Source organism: Callospermophilus lateralis, chromosome 1 (genome assembly GCF_048772815.1).
Source record: "Callospermophilus lateralis isolate mCalLat2 chromosome 1, mCalLat2.hap1, whole genome shotgun sequence".
Lineage (NCBI taxonomy): Eukaryota > Metazoa > Chordata > Mammalia > Rodentia > Sciuridae > Callospermophilus > Callospermophilus lateralis.
In genome coordinates, this window is record NC_135305.1 from 13713103 (window position 1) to 13740474 (window position 27372).

The window sequence follows — 27372 nt, forward strand, 5'->3', positions numbered from 1 at the left end:
GAAAATACATATAAAGCAGAGAGAGAGTTCAGTAAAGTTGGGAAAACTATGAATGAAAAGCCCAAAAAGATAGAGATGATGAAAAGCACCTAATCAAAGAGCCTCAGTAACATACTATATCAAGCAGAAGAAAGAATTGCTGGACAGGAGTGGCAGCCTCAGTGGTAGAGTGTTTGCCTGGCATGTTGAAAGCCCTGGGTTCAATCCCCTGCACTGCAAAAAAAGGAAATGATAGAGAATTTCTGAATTTGAAGAGGCATCTTCTAACTCAATCAAAGAAAAAAAAGACAAAAAAATCAAAGGAAATGAAAACAGCTTCCAAGAACTATGGGACCCAATTAATTGGAAACAAATGTTCATATTACAGTATTTTCATAAAGCCAAGAGAAAAAAATGACTATACACAAAGCATCAAATGACTAAAGCACCAAATTAGGAGACCTAGAAGAAATGGATTAATTTCTGGACGCATAACCAACCAAATCAAACCATGAAAACACAGGATACCTGAACATACCAGTAATAAGTAATAAAACTAGATCCCATTAAAAAAGTTTCCCAACAACAACAAAAAAGTCCAGGACTCACTTTACTATCAAATTTCTCTCAAGTTTTTTTGTTTCTTTTTTGTACTAGAGATTTAACACAGGAATAATTTACCATTAAGCTACATCCTCAGGCCTTTTTATTTTGAGACAAGTTTTCCCTAAGTTGTTTAGGGTCACCCTAATTTGCTGAGGCTGGTCTTGAACTTGTGATTCTCCTGCTTCAGCCTCCTGGGTTACGGGGATAACAGGCGTGCACCACACTCTGGGCTCTGATTATATGAAATTTTTAAAGAAGAACTCATATTATTTCTTCTCAAAATGTTTCAAGACTCATTCTATGAGGCCAGATTTACCTGGATACCAAAACCAGACAAGATCACAACAAAAGAAAAATATACAATAACTCAGGAAGCTGAGGCAAGAAGAGCACTAGTTCAAAGCCAGCTTCAGCAACTTAGCCAGGCCCTAAGCAACTTAGCAACTTAGCAAAACACTGTCTCAAAATAAAACATAAAAATGGCTAGGGAGGGGCTTGGGTTGTGGTTCAGAGGTAGAGCACTCACCTAGCATACATGAGGCACTGGGTTCAATCCTTAGCACCCATAAAAATAAAATAAAGATATTGTGTCCACCTATAACTAAAAAATAAATATTAAAAGAATGGCTGGGGATATGGCTCAGTGGTTATGCCCCTGGGTTCAATCCCTAGTACCAAAAGAAAAGTAAAGAAAGAAATGAAGGAAGGATAGAAGGAAGGAAGAAAGAAAAGGCAAGGAAAGAAAATATGGGCCAATATCCCATGATGAATGTAGATGCAAAAATTCTCAAAAAAAAAAAAAAAAAAATACTAGCAACTCAAATCCAGCAGCACATCAAAAAGATCATGTACTATGATCAAGTGGTATTTATCCCAGGAGTGCAAGAATGATTCAAAATACAGAAATTAATATATATAATACATTACATAAATAAAATTAAACACAAAAATCATATGATCATCTCAACTGATAAAGAAAAACATTCAATAAGTTTCAGCACCCTTTCATGATAAAAAATAAACAAATTACATATAGACAGAATGTAATTCAACATAATAAAAGCAATATATATCAAAAACACAGCCAATGTTATACAGAATATGGAAAAGATTAAAGGTTTCCACTAAGATCTAGAACAAGACAAGGATGTCCAAGAGGCAATTCGGAAAGAGAAAAAAATAAAAGGCATATGAAAAGGAACGGGAGAAATCAAATTATCCCTATTTGCATACCACATGATTCCAAATACAGAAAAACCTGAAGACTCCACCCAAAACTATGAAAAACAAATTCAGTAAAGATGTAGGATACAAAATCAACATGCAAAATCAGTAGTATTTTTATACACCAATAATAAACTTGCTGAGAAAGAAATCATGAAAGCAAGCCCATTCACAGTAATTTAAAAAAAATACCTAGGGATAATTTTAGCTAAGGAAGTAAATGATCTCTACAATGAAAACTACAAAGCACTGATGGGCAATATGGAAGAAGACAAAACCAAATTGAAAAACATTCCATGTTCACAAATTAAAAGAAACAATATTGTTAAAATGTCTGTATTATCTAAAGCAATTTCCAGGTTCAGTGTAACCACCACCAAATACCAGTGATCAGCTGGGTGCGGGGGCATGCTGCCATAGTCCTACCTAATGGAGAGTCTGAGACAGGAGAATCACTTGATCCCAGGAGTTCAAGGGCAGTCTGGACAACAGAGCAAGAGCAAAATCCTACCTCTAAATACAAGACAAAAGACAACCAAATGGAACCATGACATTCTTCACAGAAATAGAATGAAAATCCTTAAAATTCATATGGTCACAAAAGATCCCAAATGAAGCAATATTGAGCAAAAAGAACAAACTTAAAGACATCACAACACCTGATCTTAAAATATACTACAATTTAGCAACCGAGACAGCATGGTACTAACATAAATACCAACACACAGACCAATGGAACAGAAAAGATTCCAAAAATGAATACACACATCCAAAGTCAACTGATTCTCCACAAAGATTTGTACCTGAAACTATGAAAATACTAGAAGAAAACATAGGGGAACTACTTTAAGACAATGGTATAGACAAGGACTTTTTGGATAAGACCCCAAAAGCACAGGCAACAAACAAAAGTAAAAATAAATGCGATTACATAAAATTAAGAAGCAGCTGCATAACTAAGGAAGCAATCAATGGAGATAAAAGACAAACTACAGACAGAGAGAGAATACTTGCAAACATTCATCTGATAATGGATAAGTATCCAGAATATATAAGAAACTCAAAAACCTCAAAACAACAAAAACCAACAAATTCAATTTAAAAATGGGCAAATGACCTGAAGAAACATTACTCAAAAGAAGAAACACAAATGGCCAACAATTCATGAAATAATATCCTACATTAATAGACATGAGGAAAATGCAAATCCAACTGCAATGAGATATCTCACCCTAGCCAAAATAGTTTTTATCAAAAAAGCCAAAAACCAATCACTGTTGGCAAGGATACTGAGAAAGCCCTCATAAATGGTGAGAATATAAATTAGTACAGACAGTGTGTATAACAATATGGAAGTTCCTCAGAAAACTAAAAGTAGACCTACATAATTCAGTTATCCCCTTCTAGGTATTTATCCAAGGTCAATTAAAGTGGCTATCAAAGAGATGCCTGAACTCTCATGTTTATTTCAGCATGATTCACAAAGCCCAGATATAGAATCAATGAATATATCCATTAACAAATGAATAGATAAAGAAAATGGAATGTTATCCAGAAATGAAAAAAAGAATGAAATTCTCTCCATCATGGTATGTGGGTGGAACTAGAGGATGTTATATTAAGTAAAATAAGCCAGAAACAGAAAGAAAAATACCATAAGGTCTTCCTCATATTTAGAAGCTGAAAAGGTGATATCAAAGTAAGAATTAGTTTATAATACTAATTTTATAAACTAGGCACAGTAGGGGGAAGAGGGATAGGGAGGGGTACCAAAACACAGTTTAGGATGAATAAGGTCTATGTTCTATAGTACAGCAGGGCGACTAGAGCTCCCAATAACCTATGATATATTTTATGAAGACCTAGAAGATGGAAGCTCATAGATGCCAGACTAAAAGAAATGACAATTTTATCACTACAGATGTTGCAATATCACATCATACCCTAAAATATGTACCAGTATTATGTGTTAATTAAAAAGCAAAATTTGGGGGCTGGGATTGTGGCTCAGTGGTAGAGTGCTCACCTAGCATGCACCAGGCACTGGGTTCTATCCTCAGGACCACATAAATGTAAAATAAAGATATTGTGTCTACTTAAAACTTAAAAAAAATAAATATTTTTTAAAAAAGCAAAATTTTAAAAAGCATACTAGAACAAAACCTGATTGCAAATGGCAATCAGGTTCCTGCCCTGAACTATAATACATAAAAACAAAACAGATTCATATTGAGTGGAGGCTATTGTCTGTCAACAGTTTTTAAGGAGTCATTCTCCAGAACTCTCACACCACAATAACTCCATTTCCAACCAGGATAATGAGAAATTCAGCCACTGCCACCAGCATCATCAGGCCTAGGGACACAGTCATTTTGCTGGGGAAGGGAGTCTCTCACTCCATATCAGGAGATGGCCTGTCTGTGAAAGAGCTAATGAATGAGTACAGCTCCTGGCTGAAGCTCAGTTCCTCCGAAGCTGTAACAGCATTGCAGTAGGACATTTCTTTTCTCACATTCTGTCCCTGTCCTTTGGAAATTTATTCTCTAGAAAGATGGTACAGCATCAACAGAAGAAATGTTCCTGAAGGTAGTAGTTCCACCTTCACTTGCATCTACATGAAGCCAGCCTGAACTGAGATCAGATACAGAGCCACAGCTATAGAGTGGCATTCCAAGTGAAGTCCAGAGACCTGACAGCAGTCTCCTAAAACCCCGCTTCCACCCTATCTAGATCCACAGAACCTAAATGCAATATTCAGAGAACCTAAACAGTGGGGCCTGGTATTATAAAAAGGGAAAATACATTGATCAATTATTTGATGAATAGTTATTAAATGACTACCATGAGTCAGGCCCCCATTGCAGATTCTTGGGACATAGTGTGAAAGAAAATAAGTCCCTGCTTTTATGGAGCTTCTATTCTTGTGGGAAGATCAAATAATTAAGAGTTTTAACATATTTATACCTTTAACATGTAAAAGAGCTGTATCTATACATATACAAAGCCTTATTGACAAAGTAGGGGGTACAAAGGACAGTGTGAGAAAACAAGCAAAATAAAACAAAAAACAAGACAGGATAAATATTAACTGCTGAATAATATTAGCTCTATATGTCAGGCAAGAGAGAAATCTGAGAACCACCGTTGATACTCCATTTCCACACAGAACTGTTCAGCATGTCAGACCCCAAACCAAGAATGCCCCTGCACAGGTCTGTATGGTGAGTGAGAGCCTCAATCTTTCTAATTTACCAGAGCAACCCCTGGGCATAACTGAAATATATCTGTCATTTACTACCATACCTCTTTCAACCAAGGTCCCTCTACTCATACCTTTACCCTCCACTGGTCTGAGCCCTCAACTATTTTTATAATACCTGATCCAAGAAAAGAAGGTCAGTCAAAGATAAAATACAAGCATAAGAAAGACTCTCAGAGGGGCAAATTATGGCTTTATACTGAGTTTGAACAAGGCGGCCTCTCAAAAATAGGAAAAAAATACTGAAAGGAAAGAAACAAAGAACAGTCACTGCTTTCAAAAATCAAAAACTTGCAACAAAAGGTCCCTTTCCATTTCCAGACTAAGGACAACTTGATCCTCTATTTTCTTGGTCATTCTTCAGGCATTTTGTATTCCTATACTCACACAGGCTTTCTGAATGCTTCCCAGGATTGTGCCTACCTTGCCTCTAGAGAGCACAGAGAGCAGCTGTTAACCTGAGAAAACTGATTCTCTAAATGAGCTACATTAGTTCATATACTCAGATATTGAACAAATCAAGCACATATAACAGGAACAAAAATATAAATGTACACAAAATCAGTCTTTCCGGGTTCCTCCCCACTGCCTTAGGAAGAAGAAAGGTTCTTGTTCACTGCTTATCATCCCTTCCTTGGTACCAGAATTCAATCTTTTTAGTGGGAGGAGAAAGCACCAACTATACTATCCAGGGTTCTGGTGAAGCCAGAATCACAGCCTTTGAGAAAGAGTATGATGAGCAGCTGCAGCATTGCTCAGAGGCAGAGAAAGTAAATAGAGTAAAAGCACATCATCTTTGCAGATTAGAGAATGGGAGCTATTTGCATCTGCTTCCATGAATTTGAAATTCTGGGGTGAGAGGGAGGGGATGAGTACAGCAGACAAAGTTTGGGGAGCTCTCCAGAAAGTGAAGTTTAACTTCCTTCTGGTAAGGATCCATGTAGCCATAATCCAGAGAATAATCAAGCAGTTCCGAAGCCACGTTTAAAACCACATACCTCTACCAAAAACAGATGTAGAGAGTGTACAGACTATGCCTTTCCTCCTGCTATTGTCTATTCCCTTCTCAACTCCCCTTCCTTGCCCTTACCACCCCCATTAACCCAAATCACCTTCTTTTTAAATTCCCTGACAGGGATATTCTCATGCACAAATGGACTTTCCTTTCATAGTTTTTTCCTCATCTGATAAAATGGCCATGGGTAGGGCATGGACATATAACTGTGCCTTTCCTTAGGCCACAATATCCAAATCTCTAGGGAATACAGTTAAACTACACATGCCCCTTCTACTCCCATACTCAGAATGAATGGGAGGCAGGATATATGAAATTTGAAAATAAAGGAAAAAAAATAATTACTAATGGAATCTACTATGCTAATCTCTTTGAGAACAAGTGGGCTAGACGAGTGGATCCATCTCCAGCTTTAACTTGTGAAAAAGGACATTATTGAGAAATATTATTTTAAGTGTCTTCAGTAAGCTTTACCTGGAATTTGAAGTTATCTTAATAGCAACCTTCAATTCATACTTTAAAAGAAATTCTTTCCCTCTCTCCTTTTTTTCCTTCTTTCTTTCTTGAAAACTAAGAATGGCTCAGCAACAGGAAAACCAAAAGCCATACATGATTAAGTAAAATTTAAGCATCACAAAGAAACTTTGAAGAATTTTCATTCAGTTCTTACAAGAATAGTTTCTACTCTGCCATCAGCTTACATTGCTGTCTTACTTCCCAAGTAGCAGCTTTCAAAATAAATTTTTAAATTGTTTCTTCTTTAGTGTTACTAATTTTCCATTTTGAAAAAATATCTCATATAAATGTCAGGGCCTAAAACCCCAAAGTATATGTGACCCCATGATATTCACTTCCACTAAGGAAATAGAACCCAGGAGATTTATTGTAAAAACTCCAGCATCTCTGTGTGGGTCCTCAAACTGGAGACATGCTGCTTCAGATGTGTTTTTGAAAATATTCTCTTTTCCCAGAAGATAAGCCTATTTAATTGGGCATTATCCCACTCTGTGTCTTTCTACTCACCTTGTGATATGGCAGTGAAACCATTGGAATTTAGAGTCAGAAGACTTGAACTGGAGTCCTGGGTCAACCCCTTCCTATTTCTACTGTTATGAAACATTTACATAGCTTTTTTGTGCCTCAGTTTCCTCAACTACATGAGCATAATAATATCTGCCTTACCAAAAAGGTTATGATGAACTGATACAATCACATGTGAAAATGCAGCTCAGACACATTGCGCTTAAAGCAGTTAAAAGCTGATGGCACAACCATGGGTCAGAGCTTTCACAGTGGATGTTCATGATTTAATGACACAATTTAGGCACTGACCTGGCACCCACCCTCCACTTCAGAGTGTGACTCTCCTTAACAGAGTTTTAACATCTCCTTCTCCTGCAATAGGCAGAGAATAGATGAAGATAGAAGATAATGGGTATTTATATGGGAGCCTATAAATGATCACATCTTAAAAAAACCAAATTAATTTGTTTAACTTCTGGTTAATAAGTACTTAATGGCAGGTAGTTAGTGGAACATAATGGAACTAGAAAAACTCCAAGCCTACACAGCTTTTCTAAAAACCAGGCCCACAGAACACTTGAGGCAAGTGCCTAGGCAGTCTTTCTTCATAGTGCTGCTACAAGGATAGCATATCCAACTCTGAGGGGTAAAAAAAAAAAAATGTAGGGTGACAAGATACAAATTAGCAGAATTTGGCCAATACTGTACAAGAAAAAGAATTCAAACAAAACATAAGAAAGGCTATTCACTTACCTTGCTTAGGAGAAATTGCATATTGACATTAGATTCCTATCTGTTCTTTAAAAAGATGAATGGACAGACCATTGATGGATGAATGAATGGATGGATGGATAGACTGACTGTACATACTGTATATATTTAAAAGTATATGCTTTTACTGATTATAATATATTCAATACAGAAAACTCACAACATGTAAAAAATATTACTCACTACATTCTACCTAAAATAATTGTTGTTTGAATGTTTATATATTTTCTCTTAGGCTTTTTTAGATGCACATATTTCTATCAAAATCACAGTCATACTCCATATATGTTTTTGTTGTATTTTACTTAGCAGGTAATATATAAATGTTCTTTGAATATAAGATGGAAAATAATTACATATTGTTTCATCACAAAGATGGATTTATGGTAAAGCGTAAATTATTTGACTGGAGCACAGTGCCTAAAAGCATGAAGATATTTGTTTGTGATGAACAATCCCAGGGTTCAGGCATGAACAGTCCAGAACTGGTGCAGCAAGGCCACCATGGCAGGAACCATGCAGCCAATTCCAAGATGGGTATTAACTCCTCTATCTCCAAGCATTCACCTCAGCAGCTGGTCCAAGATGGGCAATATTACATTGGCATTCCAGCCCATAGGCACAAAACAAAACAAAACAAAAAAACAGTAAAAGAGAAAGAGAAAGGTATGACTGTTCTGCAGTCACACCTAGAAATTATTTAACATTACTTCTGCTCACTCTCTATTGGCATAGCTTAATCACATGACAATATAACACCTACTTAGAAGAAGAAGCAGTTATAAGATATAGTTAGCTGCCAAAAATCTTGACAGCTAAAAATTTGAATACTATGAAAGACAGGAAAAAGAACAGGTATTGGAGGACCCATAATGGATTCTGCCTCTCATTTGAGTTCTTATGCCATAGTGTACATTAATCATTCTCAGTAATCCTTTAGTCTCTTAATCTTAAGATTCCAATATGACAAATATCTACAGTTTTCCTGCTATAAAATATTGCTTTGGGTAGTATTTACTCAATAAACTGGTGGCCAGAATACAAAAGAGAAGCAATTTGAGAAATTTGAAGATTTATTTATTTTGAAATATGCAAATATTACATCAGCATTTTATAAATGAGGCATAAGAAGCTTATTTTTAAAAAACTATATAATTAATTCTCAATTCCCATTTCAAAACTTGTCAATATCCTGTGTTCATATCTTTGTTCCTATGGAGCCACAGTCCAGCTGTCCCAACCCCAAAAAGAGTGCTATCCTACAGAACTGTGCTCTGTACAAATGCATATACTACCGAAATAAATCTCCCCAGAGTCAGGCATTTCCACTACCAATTCAATGGCTCCTCTTAGCTTGCCACCAAATTCCATATTGCAAGGTGAGTTACAGTATTTTGTAAATTTGCACTCACGTGGTGTTGATTTCACCATCTGAACTTGCTTTTGACCAAGAAAGTTAGCTCTCTGGATTTGAGATCCTTGAAACTATTCTGGATTTGACTTCTTTAATACTAATCACTTGCCTCCACCTATCAAATTACTTTTTCCTCCTTTCCATATACAACCTAGAAATTCAGTGCAAGGGTTTCTTTATAGTACTAGTGGCTACTGTCACCCAGCAAGTGTGAGGACTTTTCTCTGTCTCACCCAATAATTTACTTTCATTGAATTTTTTGTTGTTGTTGTTCCACCTTACTATATCTAAAGCCTGTCTACTGGCTCTCAATGACTACGCATATACTGCTGTTCTTTCTCTCAGGACTCTTCAATTAAACAATAACAAAAAAAATCATCATATGCACCAGAATATGTTTCTTAATTTGGGGTAACTTCCCATCATACTTCAATAACCAGTGGGTGATTATCATTACCCAAAAATGTAAAAATCATGAAAAATACATCATAAGTAATGCCTCAAACAAGTTCCTTAAGAATGTACCTCATTTTAAAATATTGGCAAAAACAAAATGCAAAATTAATTGATATACAGGCATTCAAAGACACAGGATGTCAGAATCACAGACATAAAAATAACTTCTCCAAACCAATAAGAAAACTGCTAACAGAAAATCTTGCTCCCAACCCATATGTAACTCCAGCCAATGATTACAGCTGAAATTCCACTATTTGTTGAAACAAAGAATCTTCTTTGCTTTGGTTTTCAGTTTAGAATGTGTGAGAATGAGGAGACAAGAATGTCCTGGAGGGTAAAGAGCAGAAATAATCATACAAGTGGCTTTGACTCCCAAACCCATCCTCGAATAAGATGGGAGATAACACAGCAGGGTAGACATTGAGTATGGAATGTAGAGAATGAGGAAATAGATCATCAGTTTCATAGCACGGACATGAGCTTCAGTCTGGGGATTCCAAAAGCCAGTGGAGTTTTTCTTCATCTTCTGTATATGTCTCCTTAGAGAATGTATTAACAATGAAGCAGAAGTTACATTAAGGATAAACTGGAGCAATGAGCTCAAAAGCAAAGAGGCCACCAATGACAAGATGCCCTCATTGAGGTCAAATAAGGTGCCATTTCTCCCAGTCACAAATTCAGGAAAATGTGACATCTGTCTGAGCACAACATACAGAAGAGTGGTGAAGGCAGAAATCAGCACACAGGCCAGCAGCAGTCTGGTGATCTTTGGGGAGAGATTCCGTTTCAGCAGGAAAAACACTGAGTGTTGGAAGTTAGTTATCTTCACACAGTACAAGCTGTTGAGCAAGGTCACAAACCAGAGACTGATAGAGTCTAAAAACCTCCAGCATAAAAGACAAAGTGTGTAATAGGAGCCTGACCTTTCAGCATTTGAAGAGATGATGTACAAAATGCTCAGGAGAAACAATGCCAGCATAAAAAATCTGGTGATGCCCAAGCTGAAGAGGATCTTATCAGAAGAGGAGATTCTGTGGCTTTTGATCCAAGTCCTGTAAATGACCACTGCAATGAACAGATTCATAATGATTCCTACAAAATTAAAAATAAGTGAGGCAACAACAGCAGAAAAATAAAATACCTCAAGCATCTTTACTCATTGAGAATTCAGCAGTTATAGTACTGATGCTGAGGCAGGAGAAATACTGAAATGTGTAGGTAGATACCAGTATCCAAACAGGGAGATGTTTCCTTTTTTTCCCCCAGCTCAGCAAATGAGCCATTTGTAGTTTAATAGCCAACTGCTTTTACTGAGATGCAAATTTTCTAAGGATTGCATTACTATTTCTTCATTCCTATACTTTTTTCCTTAGAAACACCCAATTAAAACAAGCCTAGGTAGACCCGGGAGTCCTTTCCTCCAAGAGCAAGAAGGCCAGGGGTGGAATCAGAACAGACTTCAAGGTCTTCAAATCCAATCAGAGAGACCTAGTCCAGCATTGTTTCTGTCAGTGTTTCACACCATAGGTTTTCTTCATAGAAACCACAGAGGATGGTGGAAATTCTAATGCCTCACTGCTACTCAGCACCTTCCAACCACATATCCATGGCTTACCTCAATTCAACTTCTCTCTCCCCTATAATCTGTGGATGCTGTAACTACTTTCTCCAACTGTCATTCAAATTTTTCCAGTGCCACTCCTTTTTTTATTGATTAAAAAATAAATAAATGACAGTGGAATGCATTACAATTCTTATTACATGTATATAGCACAATTTTTCATTTCTCTGGTTGTATATAAAGTATGATGACACCAATTCATGTCTCATATATGTACTTTGGATGATGATGTCTATCACATTCCACCATCCTTGCTAAGCCCCTGCCCCCTCCCTTTCCCTCCCACCCCTCTGCCCTATTTAAATTCATCTATTCCTCCCATGCTACCCCACTATTCCCCCTCCCTACCCCACTATGAGTCAGCCTCCTTATATCAAGAAAACATTCAGGATTTGTGTTTTTTGGGATTGGCATACTTCACTTAGCATTATCTTCTCCAATGACATCCATTTCCTGAAAATGCCATGATTTTATTCTCTTTTATTGCTGATTTATCCCTTAACACATACAGTGACTTACTATTGTCTAATAAATTAAGTTCAAGAATCTGATCCTCTTTAAGACAGTCTTTCTTTCTTTCTTTCTTTCTTTTTTTTTTTTTTTTTTTTTTGGTACTGGGAATTGAACTCAGGTGCACTCAACCACTGAGCCACATCCCCAGCCCTATTTTGCATTTTATTTAGAGACAAGGTCTCACTGAGTTGCTTACAGCCTACGTTGCTGAGGCTCTCTTTGAACTCAGGATCCTCAGCCTCCCAAGCCATTGGAATTATAGGCATGTACCACCGCGCCCAGCAGAGACAATCTTTCTTATTCCCATCTTTCCATGATAATTATTTTGCATTCCCTTATTGCTACATATACAAATTATTGCCACTATCAATTGCTGTGTTCTTATTTTTGTGTAAGAAAAAAGTCAGGCTTTTCATTTGTTTCCTTTAAAAATCTGCATCTATACTTAGATCATATGTGGCTATCTCCCTGTATGCATTCAACTGACAATGAATGAGATATACAGTACTAGTTGTAGTTTTGAGGATCAAACAACTATTTGCCTGATTACTTTGTCACTGCTTAGATATGAAAGGGCAAATGATGTTATGGAGAACCACAGATGAGTACTGCAAGAGTATGGCATCTCTTATCTACTCTATAGTTTTTTGTTTGTTTGTTTGTTTGTTTGTTTTTATTTGAAACCACAGTGCAATCCAGGATGTGACCAAATATATCTTACCAAATTTGCATCAAGGTGAAGCACAAAGTCCTACTGCCAAACACAAATAGGAATGGACAAGCAGAAGCAGCCAAGATATGATGTGACAGGAAGGCAATCCTATAAGAAATTCCCTGAGGTGGAGCCTAGGTGCTTGCAGAAGCTTTTTATACAAATTAACGGGCACTAACAGAGGTATACCCACATCAGCAAAACAGGTAAAACTAGTGAGTGAAGAAGCAAGGCCATGATTCAAGGGGAAATTATAGCATAGATCTCTACTTCATTACCCAAAATATAAGACTGCATTAAAATAATTGAAATATAAATATAGCATATTCAAATAACACACTGAAACAGAACAAATAATATAGCTTAAGATATAAGAAAACAATATTCCAAAAAAATGGGAAACCCGCTATTAGTTTTTAACAGACCCCATCCAGAGTGTGATAAATAAAATAGCTTTCTATAGGAGGAAATATTATAATAAAGATGTGATCATGTTGACTAGTGTGATCAGTGAGTGAGAGGGTTCTGTCAGAAGTTATTTCTCAAAGGATCAGTATAGGAAAAGTGTTAGCAAAACTCTTTCATTGCACAAGATTTTGACTTTCGATTAAACTTGACATGTCTATTTTCCTTGTCAATCTAATAAAGGTAAGATCATCAACTACATTGTTTATACCCACACCCAAGTCTTCTGATTGGAAAATTACACCTTGGTTCGAAGGAACCATGTGTGAATAATAAATATTTTATGGAGACTACATACTTTGGGCCACCCTGAATGTAATGACTCCTCATGTGCATGTCCCTTAACTGGATGCTGGAAGCCATGTCTGTGAAATTATTACAAAAGAAATTGGCTCCTTTGGGACATGAAGTTTCCATTCAGAGCAGATCACACGTTCACCCTGATGTGGATCTCTCCTCTTTGCACCTTACTCTGCAGCCTGGACCAAGAACTTTGCAAAAGAGAAAGACCTGACATTGCTCTGTTGGTAAGAATAGGCTATTACACATGAACCTGCGAGTCTTGAAGTCTGACTGTTTACTAGAGCACTGGTGGGCACTGCAGTCATGGATACAGATCTTCTGCTTTTTAGACCTGTAGGGAAAGCTGGGGAAACAGTCAAAACAAAAGGATGACTTAGCTCATTTAGTGATGACTCTGGAGATCTGAGATCAGTCCTGAACAACTAGAATTACAGTTTCAAATTTTTTCCAAAAAAGTACTACATGGAGCCAGGCACCCTGGCATGTGCCTGCAATCACTGATACTCCCAAGGCTGAGGAATAAGGATCGTGGCGTTCAAAGTTAGCCTCAGCAACTTAATGAGGCCTTAAGTCTTGCCAGATCCTATCTCAAGACAAAATTTAAAAAGAAAGGGCTGGGGATGTGGCTCAATGGTGAAGTGCCCACCTAAGTTGATTCCCAAGGACCAAACAAAAAAAGAGTACTACATGAAACTTAGAAGGAAGAAAGAAGGAATCCTCCACTTCATGGGGGGGGAGCGGGGTTATTAAGTGCCAACTGTCTCCAGCAATGCACCAGGAATCTTAAATTTAGTTAATACTTAAAACAGTCCTAGGAGAAAGATATGGATATCCCTACTTACCAATGAGAAAAATGAAGAACACAGAAAGTAAATATCTACTGCATATATCAGACAATCAATGGCTAAGACGGAAGGTCTTTCCGAGACTAAGCTCTTTTATTTTTTTAGACTGACTCTCATTGATTCTTGCATGCAACAAACTGTTGTTAGTGAGGCACTGTTAGGTGCTAGAGAATCAGGGGAGAAATAGCAACCTACACATCCTGACTTCAGATAACATACACAATAATGGGAGGAGACACACAGAATATTAGAGATCAGTGCTTAGGGTGGTACAAGACGGAACATCAAAGAATGCAATGACAGTGTTCAGGAGGCACATTTAATCCAGACTTGGGAGAGGGGGGTCAGGAGACATTTAAATTAAGGATGAAAAGAGATGTTATCCAAGCAAGAGCACAGGATGGTAGGGAGAAGGATGACAGAGAACCCTACATACAGACTTAGAGATGACAAAAAGTGCAACTGGTTAAGGAAATAGAAGAGTACAGAGGTTCAAAGAGAGGAAGAGAAGTGGTCAGAGATGAAAGTGGAAACATGTATCACCCAGAAGCTATGCTATAGTGTCACAGTCTGGCTGGGCACAAAATCACGAGCCACTCAAGCAGGAACAAACTTTATTTCCAAAACTCCCGCAAATGCCATGCACGCAGCCTTCTCCCGGGACACACTACACCAATAGGAAATCCCTCCTCTGGAATTCCCTCCTACCGCACTTCCCCAACCAATGGGAACTCTCCAGAGTCCCAGGAGAGCTCCAAAGTAGCAGACCGAGGTGGACAGCAGGGGTCTAATCTCCAATTGAATGCACATCTTAACATAATCATTATGATCTCAATGGCTTGCTGGCTGTCACAACCAAAAATGCCATGCGTCATTCCTACTTGGCTATGGTTCTCAGCACTATAGCAGTCACAGATTTGGGGAATAATTAGTATATATTAGTATAGTAATAATAAATAGTGTATATTAGTATAGTAATGTGATCAGAGGCATGCAAACATTCTGGGAAAACATACAGAGTATGTGTTTGACCTCATCTTTGAGAGTCAGAGAAACTGTCTTGGAGGAATAAAGATGTGAAGAAGAGAAACTAGCTGATGAGAGAAAGAAAATTCTAAGCAAAGAGAACAGCTTACCCAAAACTATAGCAACAAGAGATTATGGCATATTTGGGAGCTAGAAACGGATGAAACTAAGAAGGAAAATAGGGGACAAATAAAAAATGGCTTTATATTACAGGTCAAGGAATTTGGATTTACCCAGAGCAACGGAGAGTCACTGTAGAGCTCAGGAAAGGAGCACTATAATGGTATTTTCATTGCATGAAAAACGAAACCCAAGTAATGTAGGAATGCTTTGCTGGAAGCAGGTGGAGTTGGAGACAGGAAACTAGTCAGAATCCTGTTGCAGTCACTCTGATGGGTTGAAAAACTAGAAGTGGAGATGAGGTGACATTTGGAAGAAATGCTGTTAAATACCAAATGGATCTGACTGGTGATCAAATAGACACTGAAGTTGCCAAGGAGGGAAAATCTGGGTTGGTTTCCAGAATATACCCACAATCTCTCTCACACACATACACAAAGAGAGACAGAAAGAAAGAGAGAGAGAGAGAGAGAGAGAGAGAGAGAGAGAGAGAGATACACACACAAAGTCTTTTCCTAAATATTTGTATGATCTGCACTGACAGTTAAAAAAGAAAAGAGCTTATTTAAATAGGTGAGGATATTGACTCAGGTCTTCCAATAGCAGAGAATGAAAAAAGACTATAAACATACATGATACTCAACATGGGAGGAAGTCAAGGGAGGAAAGTAGAATATTCAGACAATAATTAAGGTATGGCATCTGTGAAAACACACACACACACACACAAAGGAGGGTGGAAGAAACAATTGGGTAGAGGAGGAGTCCTAAACTGTAGCAGTTTCAAGAAAACTGATGGACAGTGAATAGGCCAGAATTGGCTGTGGAGGAGTCTCTTGTTTCAACAGAAGAGACCTGACTTGATACTGCATGGTGCTCTGTCACACACTGGAAGAAACTCACAGGAAGCACAGCCTCACAGTGCCAAGTCTCAGCAGCTGGAGATATAAGCCAGTTATGATCTCCACAGCAGAGATCTGACTAGCATATTTTCATGACTGCCACAAAATGAAGTTAAGGATGAAGCTCACCTGTGAGGATCCTGATGGAAAACTAGAAGGTCTCATGAGCTCTCTCATAAATTGATTTTGATTCCTGTGTTAAAGCTCCAAAATACACAAAAGAATAGATGTGTTTTGGAGGGGACATGGGCATTGGGAACCAACTCTAGCATGTAATTGGGCTTCAAATATAGATATAATTAATATTCCATAATTTGATTCAGGGTGTCTGGTCATAGAAGAGAAAAGCCATGTCCTGGACCTTTGGCATAAAGGACCTAGATTTAAGAATTTTAAGGGATTTAGCAAAGAAAGCCAATTACTTGAAAGCAAATCAAAACAAAACATAAAGATGTCATTTTCCAAGGTTTCTAAAAACTGGGCCTAAGGTATGTACTTCCTGGGACTCACTGAAGAACCTGCAGTTTAGGCATTTCTTCTGATGGAATTAGAAGACCAAGCCCTATCCAAAATAGCCAGGCTTCCCATCATTGTGCCTCTTGCAGTAACTGACACTCCTTTATTCATAAGCTTACCCATCAACCAGACCCAAGCCCCTACTCCTACCCCACCTTTGAGTAATGACAGTCCACACATGGCTCAAATCACAAAATACACTCTCATAATTTCCAGGAGTCACCTCCAAATTTTTCTGAAAGAGGGAATTTGAAGTGGGATGGGGTACAGATGCCCTAAGGGAACCAAATGTTTTATCACACCAGACTCTCCTACGAATTCTGCACCACTATTCACAGTACTACAGTCAGTGAAATGAAAAGCAGTCAGTTAGCGAACAGCTAAGCCAAAACCTCTAGTGAGATGTTAAGTAAGAAAGGAAAATCCTAACATCTCAGCCCTTAATGCAGAATCAGGACCTCAGTATCAGCTAAAGAACAATAAGGCCAGAGCTAGGCAAGAAAGTTGTCAAAGTAACAACAGTAGAAAGGAGCTCAGGAGAAGTTTTAGAGTGGTTGAGGCTGAGTTAAAGAGCATGAGGTCAGAGCAGACAAAACAGATGCCCTCCAAGCATGGCAGCATAGAATTCCACAATGAACTCCCCCATGCTGAAAATAAGCAGACTTTATTTAATTACTGAATTATGGGGTTGAGGGAAATACCAGTTTTAGAATTACTTTTATGTTACTGAATTATAAATTAATCTTATATGTCATTTTTAGTTTTTAGCAGATACATCTTTCTAAATAGGAAACTGTGGGATGGGTCAGAGTTTGGAATTTTACTGGCAGCTTCAAGAAGCAAGTATCAATTTAAAAGTCAACTATGCAGGGTGTTGAATACACCAGTGGCAAAGCACTTCACTTGTCTAATGTGCAAGGTCCTGGGTTAAGCCCCCAAAACTGCAAATAACAAGATAATTAATAAAACATAAATAAAAACCAACTATACAGACAAAAAAACCCATTTTATTCCTGTATTTTTAGGAATAAATGTACATATCCCAGAGCAGACCTAAGATTAATTTCTGGTTACACATGACTAAATGTCAAGTCATGTGATGATCCTTCATGCTAGGTCAAAATATACCATCTTTCACAAAACAACAATGTTTTTTCAGTGTTACTCCATGTAAAACTGTAATCATCATTCACGTGTTAACTTATTCATTCCTTCCTTCCATCAAACCCATCAAAAAATACTACTTCTATTTCCTTTGTACAAAGGAGGAAAGTAAACTAGAGGTTAAGAAATTTCCCCATGGTCATTCAGTTCTTAAGGGCAAGAGCCAGGAATTGAACCCAGTCTATCTTCCTTTCAGGCCCACATTCTTAGTCACAACAGTCTACACTTGAAAGCCATATTAGTGCTAGAAATACACATTCAGAAATACTATATATCCTATCTGAATTTGCTCAAAAATGAGAGAATTTTACATGACATAAACAATATTCTCATTGACTTGTCAAAATTGATGACAGGAGGTAAATCAATGTCTACATAAGCTGCATATATTAGAAGGGATAACACTCTGTAATTTGAAGAAGAAATATTTATCTTGATATATATTTTTAAAAAAGAATAGGAAGTAATGAAGAATATATGGATGTAAGGAAGAAGGGAGGTAGGAAAGGACAGTGGGTGAGAGGGCGAGTGGGCCGGCAGGGATGCTTGGGTTTTTTTCCATCCTCAAAAGTTAAAAACTGCTGATAATTTTAATAAAATGATGATGAAGTGCAAGCATGGATTGGAAACTAGAATGCAAAACACCTGCTTTTCACCCGACTGCTTTCATCATCAAACCACAGGTTTGTGGAAAGTGCTACCTTATGACAAGTATTGCTGCATAGGTCATTGTTAAACAGCCTTCATTAATCCAGCACTATATTTAGTGAACTGTGAAAAATGCTGTTACTGTTGTCTTGTGAAATTCTAGTGCCCTGCAAAATTGATGTTATAGTCTACTTTTTAAGATGAGGAAAGAGACAGTCAAACAAGTAACTAAAGTAGCTTATCAAAGACCAAAAATCTTGATCTTTAAATGATAGAACAAGAATTCAAACAAACATCTATGGGACAGAAAAGTTATTGCTTTCTGTCAAGCATGGTGGTGCATGCCTGTAATTTCAACAGCTTTAGAGGCTGAGGCAGGAGGATTGCAAGTTTAAAGCCATCCTCAGCAACTTGGCCAGACCCTATCTCTAAATAAAAAGGACTAAGAATGTGCTCAGTAGTTAAGTGCCTCTATTTCAATTTTTTTAAAAGCCTACTATGCTATATTTTATTCATATTAGGATCAAATTTAAGTTTAAACTAATATTCATAGTCATTAAAAGACAGCTCCATGTCTACATGGTTAATCTTCTTACCAAACTGAAATTTCCCAAAGACAGTTTTCCCCTCCCAAACTATCCTTTGTATAGAAAACAACTCTGCCTTTCACCCTTGGTACCAGGTAGAAGCAGCGGTGAAGAAGGCAGTGTCTCTCTTCTATGAAAAGTCAAAACTGGCACTGTGGTAGGGTCAGGAGGAGCCCTATAGTCTTGAGCCAGGCCAAAGGACTCCCAGGCTCCACCCTGCATCCTCTGCTAACTATGGGGAGAAGGGTCCCTTAGACCCAGGCTTCAGATGACCAGACTTACAAGGGAGTATTGCCATAAATGTCTGTTTCAACTTGTTGTTCCCCAGAATGAGAACAAATGAGTGGCCAACAAGATAAAACATTGTAAATATTTCACCAATCATCTGAGCCACTTTAGCATCTGGTAGGAAATGAGTGGATGACAAAATTATAAAGGAAATAAAGTAAAGTAGGAAGAGAAGCAGGAAGGAAAGGATGATCCTGGTAGCCCTCTCGTGGGCCTCAGTACTTGGATCTCTAGAACTGGTACAATTTTGCTGCATCTGCCATGTGTGTCTCCGCAGAGAGAGAATGAGCAGAACATAGGCAGTCAGGGACACAGTTAAGGGAGGGACGTGCCACAGATTCCCAAGAATGTGCATCAGATGATATTCACTTTTCTTCTCTCTGAAGTGCTCAGTCACATTACCTTTGCTATCAATTCCACAGAGCACAGAATTGATCTTAAATTCATTGAACAGAGACATGGTACTGCAACATGACAAAAGCAGTGTACCCAACAGCATCCATACAACCACCCTGGAAACCCTCCACTTGAGCCAGAGGAATGTAGGGTGGGAGAAATTGGCGATTTTCAGGCAGTAGAGGACACCAAGGCAGGTGATAAGCCATGTGCTCAGGTGGTTTGTAAATGTCCAGAAAATATCAATAATTTGCATTACTGTTCCTGAATCATGCATTTTGTAAGCGAATGTTATCAAAACACCATCAATCAAGAAAATCCACAGCAGAACAATCTTGGAGAGGGCCAGGCTGGTGATGATGAAGTCAGATAAAGAGATTCTCTTGCTCCTGAACAAGCTTCTGCCATTGACCAAACCAATGAAACCATTCCCCAGATTTCCAAGAATGAACTGGGTGATCATCAGAACCAGAAACACCCCCTCAACGGCTCCCATCATTTCAGCAAGTAGGCAGCCCCGATCTTTGTACTTTCTGTGGATGTATGTAGTTTCCTTGCCGATTTCAAGTTTCTTTCTGAGAATCTATCCTGTCTACAGCTTGCTTCGCTGTACCTGTCTCTGGTCTCTGCCCAAGTTAGTCTGCCATCCAGCACAGTTTACTGAGTCCTCTCTGGCTCTGTCAGTTTCTCTGCTCTCTTCACAGATGGCATGCACTGTCACTTCAATCTATGAACCTAAACTCAGCAGCTCTTTGCTGAAATGCAAATAGAGTAGTGTCCAGTGTCACCCAGAAGGAAGATATCCGGGTCACAAAGAATATGGAGAAAGTGGACTCAGTTTCAAAGGGCACAGGGATGGGAGCCACCCAGCACAGAAAGCATCAAGGAAGCCAAAAGAATCTCTCAGAAGCACGAAAAGCCTCGGTTCCTATGAGGAGGACTCAGAGATATACAAACAGAAGGGAAACATCAGAATTCTACCACAAAGCACTATCCATCATAAAATAATAAAAAAATGAGTAAAACAATATGCTAGTCTATATCTTTCAATATGCTTGTGTCTCACAAAATTGATTTTAAAACCCACTAATATGTTGTGATCAAGACTATCTGGAAACAATGTCTGATGGATGGAGAAGGAATCAATGCCATCAAAACACAAAGCAGAGTGCCGCAGTCTGGCTGGGCACAATTCACGAGCCACTTGTCAAGCAGAAACGAACTTTATTTTTAGAACACCCACACACACAGGAGCTCTTCAGGAATTCCCTCAGAGCCCAACTGCCACAACCAGCTCCTCTGGCCAGCCTCTCAACCCCACACTCCTCCCGCTCTTGAGGCCGACTGGCTGGAGCACTGGAGAGCACTCAGACATAAACACAGCTCACATTCATCGCTTTTTGCTTTCTCAGGCCAATAGGAGAACCTGGCCCACCTGCTTCCTGACCTCTGTGCAGTGGAACCACAATAAGGTCAGAATCCCTTGTTTCTGGAGTCTAATAACTAGACCTGACTCCAGTGACAGGGATTATCCTACAACCTGCCCTTTTCCCTGTTCAGTTTTCTCATACTTTAGGTTCTATAGATTGAGATTTTTTTCTTATCTTACAATCTCTTTCACATTACATGAGAACAAATAAATAATAACACTCCTCTAGCCACATTGGTATTATTCAATGAGGACAAAGCTCAGAATACACAGCATGTTCAAATACATGTCACATAACATTTCATGTGTGATCATACTTTTTACTAACTTTATTAATTTCACCCCTTTCACCTCAAAACCATCACATCTGAAACAACTTCTCAGTTGATTCCCACTTTAAAAGAATTAACCTTTTCTTCCTTATTCTTCCCTGTTTCAGCAAATGTTAACATTATCCAGTTCCTTAAATCAGGCACCATCTAAGAATTAACTTGATTTTTCCCTTTCCTCTCACCCTGTATCCACCCATCAATGACTTACACATTTTAATTATAAAATATGCCTTGGATATTACATTTCTATAATCTCCTTCCTACTCCAAGATGTCATCATCTCTCATCTGTACTACTTGATGCCCTACCAACATTTCTCCCCATTTCTTGTCTTCCCCCATAATATATTCCCCACTTAGCTACAAGAGTGGTCTTCTCAAAATGTAAATCTGATTGATCATTTTGTTTTGCTAGTTAACATTTCAATCACTTCCCACTACCATTACAATAAAATATATACTCCTTACTTTGCATTGTATACTAAGAAATCTCCTCTGGGTTTCCTTTCAAGGCAAATTTTATAATATCACATGGTTTGTGTTAAAGAACAGGCTGCATTAAATGAAAACCTTCATCATCAATAGAAGTAAGACATAGTTCCTTCTTGTCTTCTTATTACACACAGGAGCCAGGGCACTGTATGGTTAACAGCGATCTTCTGTGGGCTGTTGGAGATACCCCATCTCCCCTGTGTCCTTCTTTCTTAAAGGAAAAGGGTAAAAGGAACCACATCAGTAGGCAAATAATTTGCTTACTGTCAGAAAATCTGGACATGAGAATTCCCATGCACTATTGAAATAGAAGGAATAGTGATAACCATGATTTATTCACTAACAGACTACCTGGGCTAGAAAATAATAAACATACAGGGTATATAATAGTGCTATACAAAATAAACAACCATAATTCCACCATATACTTCTTCCTCTCCTGTCCTTACTTGTTTTCCCCAAGTTTACAGGATAACTCATCTTAAATGTTATCATTCCCTTTTACTTTTGAAGTTTCATCACATGTACCTAACCATAAACAGTTGACTTGTTTGATACTAATCTTTATTACACAAAGATCTTCTACAATCTTCTCATGTTGTCTCACTTCATGTATATCTAAAAGCTATTCCTATTAGTATGTTAACTATAATTATTTTACACAGCTGCACAATATTCCACTACATCAGTATTTATTCTTGGTGAACCTTTGGGTTGTTGTCAGTTTTTTACTACTATGTAGATTGTTGCTATGAGCACCCTTGGACGTTTTTCACGGGATATATTCAGCAAGCATTTCCTACAGGGCATATGCCCTAAAGGCAGAATAATTATGTGAAATTTCAACAATGACAAGACATTTTCCCAAATGGGAATGCCAGCTCATACTGCCCCTCCTGTGCATGTTTCCACTGATCTACAGCATCCTCCTTCACCCTTAGCAAATGTTGACATTTGCCAATCTAAAAGGCTTAACATGAAATCTCATTATGGCTTTTGTTTTCCATTTCCTTAATTGTCAAAGTGAAGTCTTTTACATATATTAAGTCATTTGTATTTCCTTCTGTGTCTTTGCTCATTTTTTCCATTGAGATTTTTCCCATTACTTTGTAGGCTTTTATGTGTTTTAAATAATTATATTTCAGTTATATGATTGCAAGTATCTTCTCAGCTTGTGACTTATCTTTTTGCTTAATGGTGACTTATGATAAACAAAAGCTACTTTTAAGTCAAATTTATCACTTTTTTAAAAAATCCATATACCCAAATCATAGACATTGTCCCTTACATTTTTTTTTCAAATTTTATGTTTTACAAACAAGTTCAAATAGCCAGATATATTTTTGCATACAGTATACAGACATGATTTCTTTTTTTTTTTTTTTTCCTTTTTGGTATGGATGACAAATTTCCTTAAATTTATTGAATGTACTTTAGCCACTGATTTATAATCCCACTTTCATCAGCTATTATTTCTACATAAGCATAGTCTGTTTCTGGACTAGTCCATACTATTTTGGGATTTGTTTATTTCTATATCAATAGTATACTATATTAGGTTTAAAAAAAAATGCTTGCCAACTGAGAACATCTACTCCATTTCTCATTCTTCTTCATGAGTATGTTTGTTCTTTGAAGTTTGGTGAACATATATTTAGAAATAAATATATGTTCAAACTCCTGAATTCTTCTATTAATGTAATTCAATAAATTTCTATAATGTTCACCATAGAGATCTTGTACTGTAGACTCCTTGCAAGTTCTGGTGCTTTTAAATGGCACCTTTTTAAAAATTACAAAATGGTGGCATTTGTTGACATAAAAATTACATTTTCGTTGTTTATAGCTGGCACCTGAATACTTATTTCCAGCAGCTCTTAATATCTACATTCATATATAATCATATTCAATATAATCAAAGAACTTGTGAGTTCTTTCTAATATTAACACTTTTCCCTTTTCCTCTTTCAACACTTGCTAGAACCTAGGTAGAGGTAATTTGTTAAAAGATGTGGTAGAAGACATGCCTATCTTGTTTAAAAAAAAAAATTAAAGAATGTTTGAGGCATGTTTTGCACATTACCTTTATTTCCAAATCATAATGCAAAGATTGACACCTATCATCACAGAACACCATTTTCTATTGCTCACTTCAGTTCCTATTTTAAATTTGTCATTTGGGAGTTTTCCCTTTTCTGCAAGCCCAATGCTATGGACTGCACTAGGTCACTGCCACACTCCCCAATTTGCATGCTGAAGTTCTAACCCCCAACATAAACCTCTACCTTGTGTTTGGAGATGAAGCCCCTAAGAAGGTAAAATTAAATGAGGTTTAAAAAAAAAAAAAAAAGCGGGGCCCTAAACCTCACAGGCACACAAGAGTTCATGTGAGTGCACAGCTAGATGACAGACATCCGCAAGCCAGGAAGCTTCACCAGAAACTGCTGGCAGTGTCATGCTGCCACTCCAACCTCAAATTTTCAGCCTCCAAAATTTTGTTATTTTTATTAAAATTTTTATTAAAAATTTTATTTAATAAAATTTTTATTTATTGAAAAAATAAATCGTGGTTTAAACCCACTCTATGGTGTTTTTATATGGCAGACTGTGCAGACATAATGATGCAATAAGTATTTTGTACTTTGGATCTGGTTACTTTGCAGTGAGAAGTCTCGGTACTCTCCGGGGTGTAAGGACAGTACTTCTATTCTTAAAATGAGTGCTTCTTTATTTAATGGGAAGTTATTGATTAGGGGTCCTCATTAGGGAGTACACACAAAATGAAACTGTATGACAAAAAGTAAGATGTTATTAACTCTTCCTAAAATTAACTGCTAAGGTTCTATGTACTATATATGCCCCAGTGTCCTCCCCAAATTTATGAGATGTAGGATAAATATTTAAAGGATTATGGGATCAGAGATAAAATTTTACTTCTATCTTCAATGGAAGGTGATATAACAGAAAGAAAGGATAAGAGTAAAGGTAAAAATGTATAAATTAATAAGGATTAGGTTTAACTGCACACAAATAAGTGGCTGAAACAAGGTATAGGTTTATTTGCATCTTCCAAAGAAGTCCAGAGGTAGACTGTGCAGTACTGGTCACATGGCTTCAGGAGATCACAGATCCCAGCTTCTTCTATCTTCCATCCTGAAGACGGCTGTATATTCAGGATGTCTACAGATTTAGGCATCACATCCGCATTTGAGATAAGAAAGATAAAGTCAGGGGATAAGGATCTGGAGAAACACAAAGTATGAGTCTCCAAAGAGCATGACTTCATATAAGAATTTTCCTGGAAGCTCCAAGAAATTACTTCTGTATATAGTCACTTGGCAAACCCTAACTATCAAGAAAAGGAATGCAGTACTTAGGGTGAGCACAATGACATAACTAACAAAATACTGGTTCTGTAAATAAAAAAGACACAATGGAGACTCAGTAGTGTGTTCATTTTGTTTACTGTTTATATTCTAGGAAGCTTGGACATTTTGGAACCTTATAGACCCAGAGAGGGGCTGTTCCTTCCAGGATTAGTTATTTCATGGAATTAGTGAAAACACATCTTTTTTTTGTTTTTTTTTTGTTTGTTTGTTTTTTATTTTAAAATTTATTTATTATTTTGTTCCAGCTTTATTTGTATTCTAATGCACATCAATTTAAAGAAACATTTAAAGGCACTATATACTTGAAATTTTCAAATATTGTAAGTATTTCTGCAGCATAATTTTTATGTTCATTGGCTGTTTCAATGGGAATCTGGGAAAAGGGACAATTCATGTCTTATCCTTGCACCACCTTTTTTTAAATTAATTTTTAAAATTTATATATGACAGCAGAATGCATTACAATTCTTATCACACACAATTTTTCATATCTCTGGTTGAATACAAAGTATATTCACACCAATTCATGACTTCATACAAATACTTCGGATAATAATGTCGATCACATTCCACTATCATTTCTTTTTTTTTTTATTAATTTTTATTGTTGGTTGTTCAAAACATTACATAGTTCTTGATATATCATATTTCACACTTTGATTCAAGTGGGATATGAACTCCCATTTTTACCCCATATACAGATTGCAGAAAACACATCTTTGATATACAAAAAAAAAAAAAAAGAACAATTCTAAATCCACACACCCTCTACTGTGTTTTATCAGCCCCTCCCTTGTTCACCCTAGAGCCAAGTATCTGACAACTAGGGATCATACCTACAGCTCAAAGTTTGTTGAAATTATTCAAACTACCTAATCCTAAACTTGCTCCGCTAACCTACTGTGCTTTACCTGTTCCTTCCCCATGAAAAACACGACAGTGCTTTGCCCTTTTCCTTTATGCCTCCATACCCAACCCTGGTGCTTCCTCAAGTGGGCCCTGTATCACACTGTATGCCCCTCCTCTTAGGAACTGTAAGTAAGAAAAAACTTTTTCAAAAGCAGTTGTCTCCCTGTCATATTATCGTTATGTAATTAAAACAAATTCTAGATAAACAAGCAACTAGAAATCTTTTCTACAACAGAAATCTGGAATCCTGAAAATATTTGAAACTTATCTCACAAAACCTGTTAACAATGTTTTAACAGAAGTCAAAAACAAACCCTGTTCTCTTCCAAGTTCAATTAATGTAATCAACACCCTAACAAATATCTGCTACAAACTTTACAATTAAACTATGTTCAAAACTCAACTCAATATCTTTCCCCCTCTCAAATCTGCTACCACATCCCTGTTCCATAAACTCAGAAGTAAAGTATCACTATCCACACCTGTATGTGCCCAAGAGGAACCTCAAAATCATCCTTTATTGCTTTTCCTCTTACTAGATCCTATATGTAAGAGAAAATGCTATAAGTTATTCTCCTTAGTATTTCTAACTCAGGATCTGGCACAGAACTAGAAAACAAACTAATAATTTGTTGAATCAACCCAAATCCCAGATGTCCCTCAAGTTGTCTCTCATCCCCACTCCACTCATCTCTCTAAGCTTACTGCAGGAACTTCCTAACCGCCTCCAGGCTGTCCCCCTTCTAATGCATCCCCATGTTTTTGTTGTTCTCTTTGTAAAGCATAATTCTGATGAGATGTCCCTATTTGCAAACCATCTATGGCTCCCCTTTGCCAAAGTTCTCTGCAATCTTCCAAGACCCTTTACAATCTAGCCTGAACCCCTTTTTTCATCTTTCAATGCCTCAAAAACTTTTAAGTTTCTGGATCTCTGATCACGCTATTTCTTCTACAAAAGACTAGCCT

At 37.4% G+C, this 27372-nt stretch overlaps 2 protein-coding genes across 2 annotated transcripts; both read right to left on the reverse strand.

The window, feature by feature from the left end:
* Positions 1–10000: 10000 nt before the first annotated feature.
* On the reverse strand, positions 10001–10900 carry Tas2r4 (taste 2 receptor member 4). Its single transcript, XM_076860079.1, has one exon. It carries the CDS (start codon positions 10898–10900, stop codon positions 10001–10003), a length of 900 nt encoding a protein of 299 aa, XP_076716194.1.
* Positions 10901–19404: 8504 nt separating this feature from the next.
* On the reverse strand, positions 19405–20394 carry Tas2r3 (taste 2 receptor member 3). The gene has a single exon (XM_076860089.2). It carries the CDS (start codon positions 20353–20355, stop codon positions 19405–19407), a length of 951 nt encoding a protein of 316 aa, XP_076716204.2. The 5' UTR covers positions 20356–20394.
* Positions 20395–27372: the final 6978 nt, after the last annotated feature.

Coding starts and splice junctions, on each gene's coding strand:
- Tas2r4 (XM_076860079.1), bottom strand. CDS start 10,900: ATGCTTGAGGTATTTTATTTTTCTGCTGTTGTTGCCTCACTTATTTTT.
- Tas2r3 (XM_076860089.2), bottom strand. CDS start 20,355: ATGATGGGAGCCGTTGAGGGGGTGTTTCTGGTTCTGATGATCACCCAG.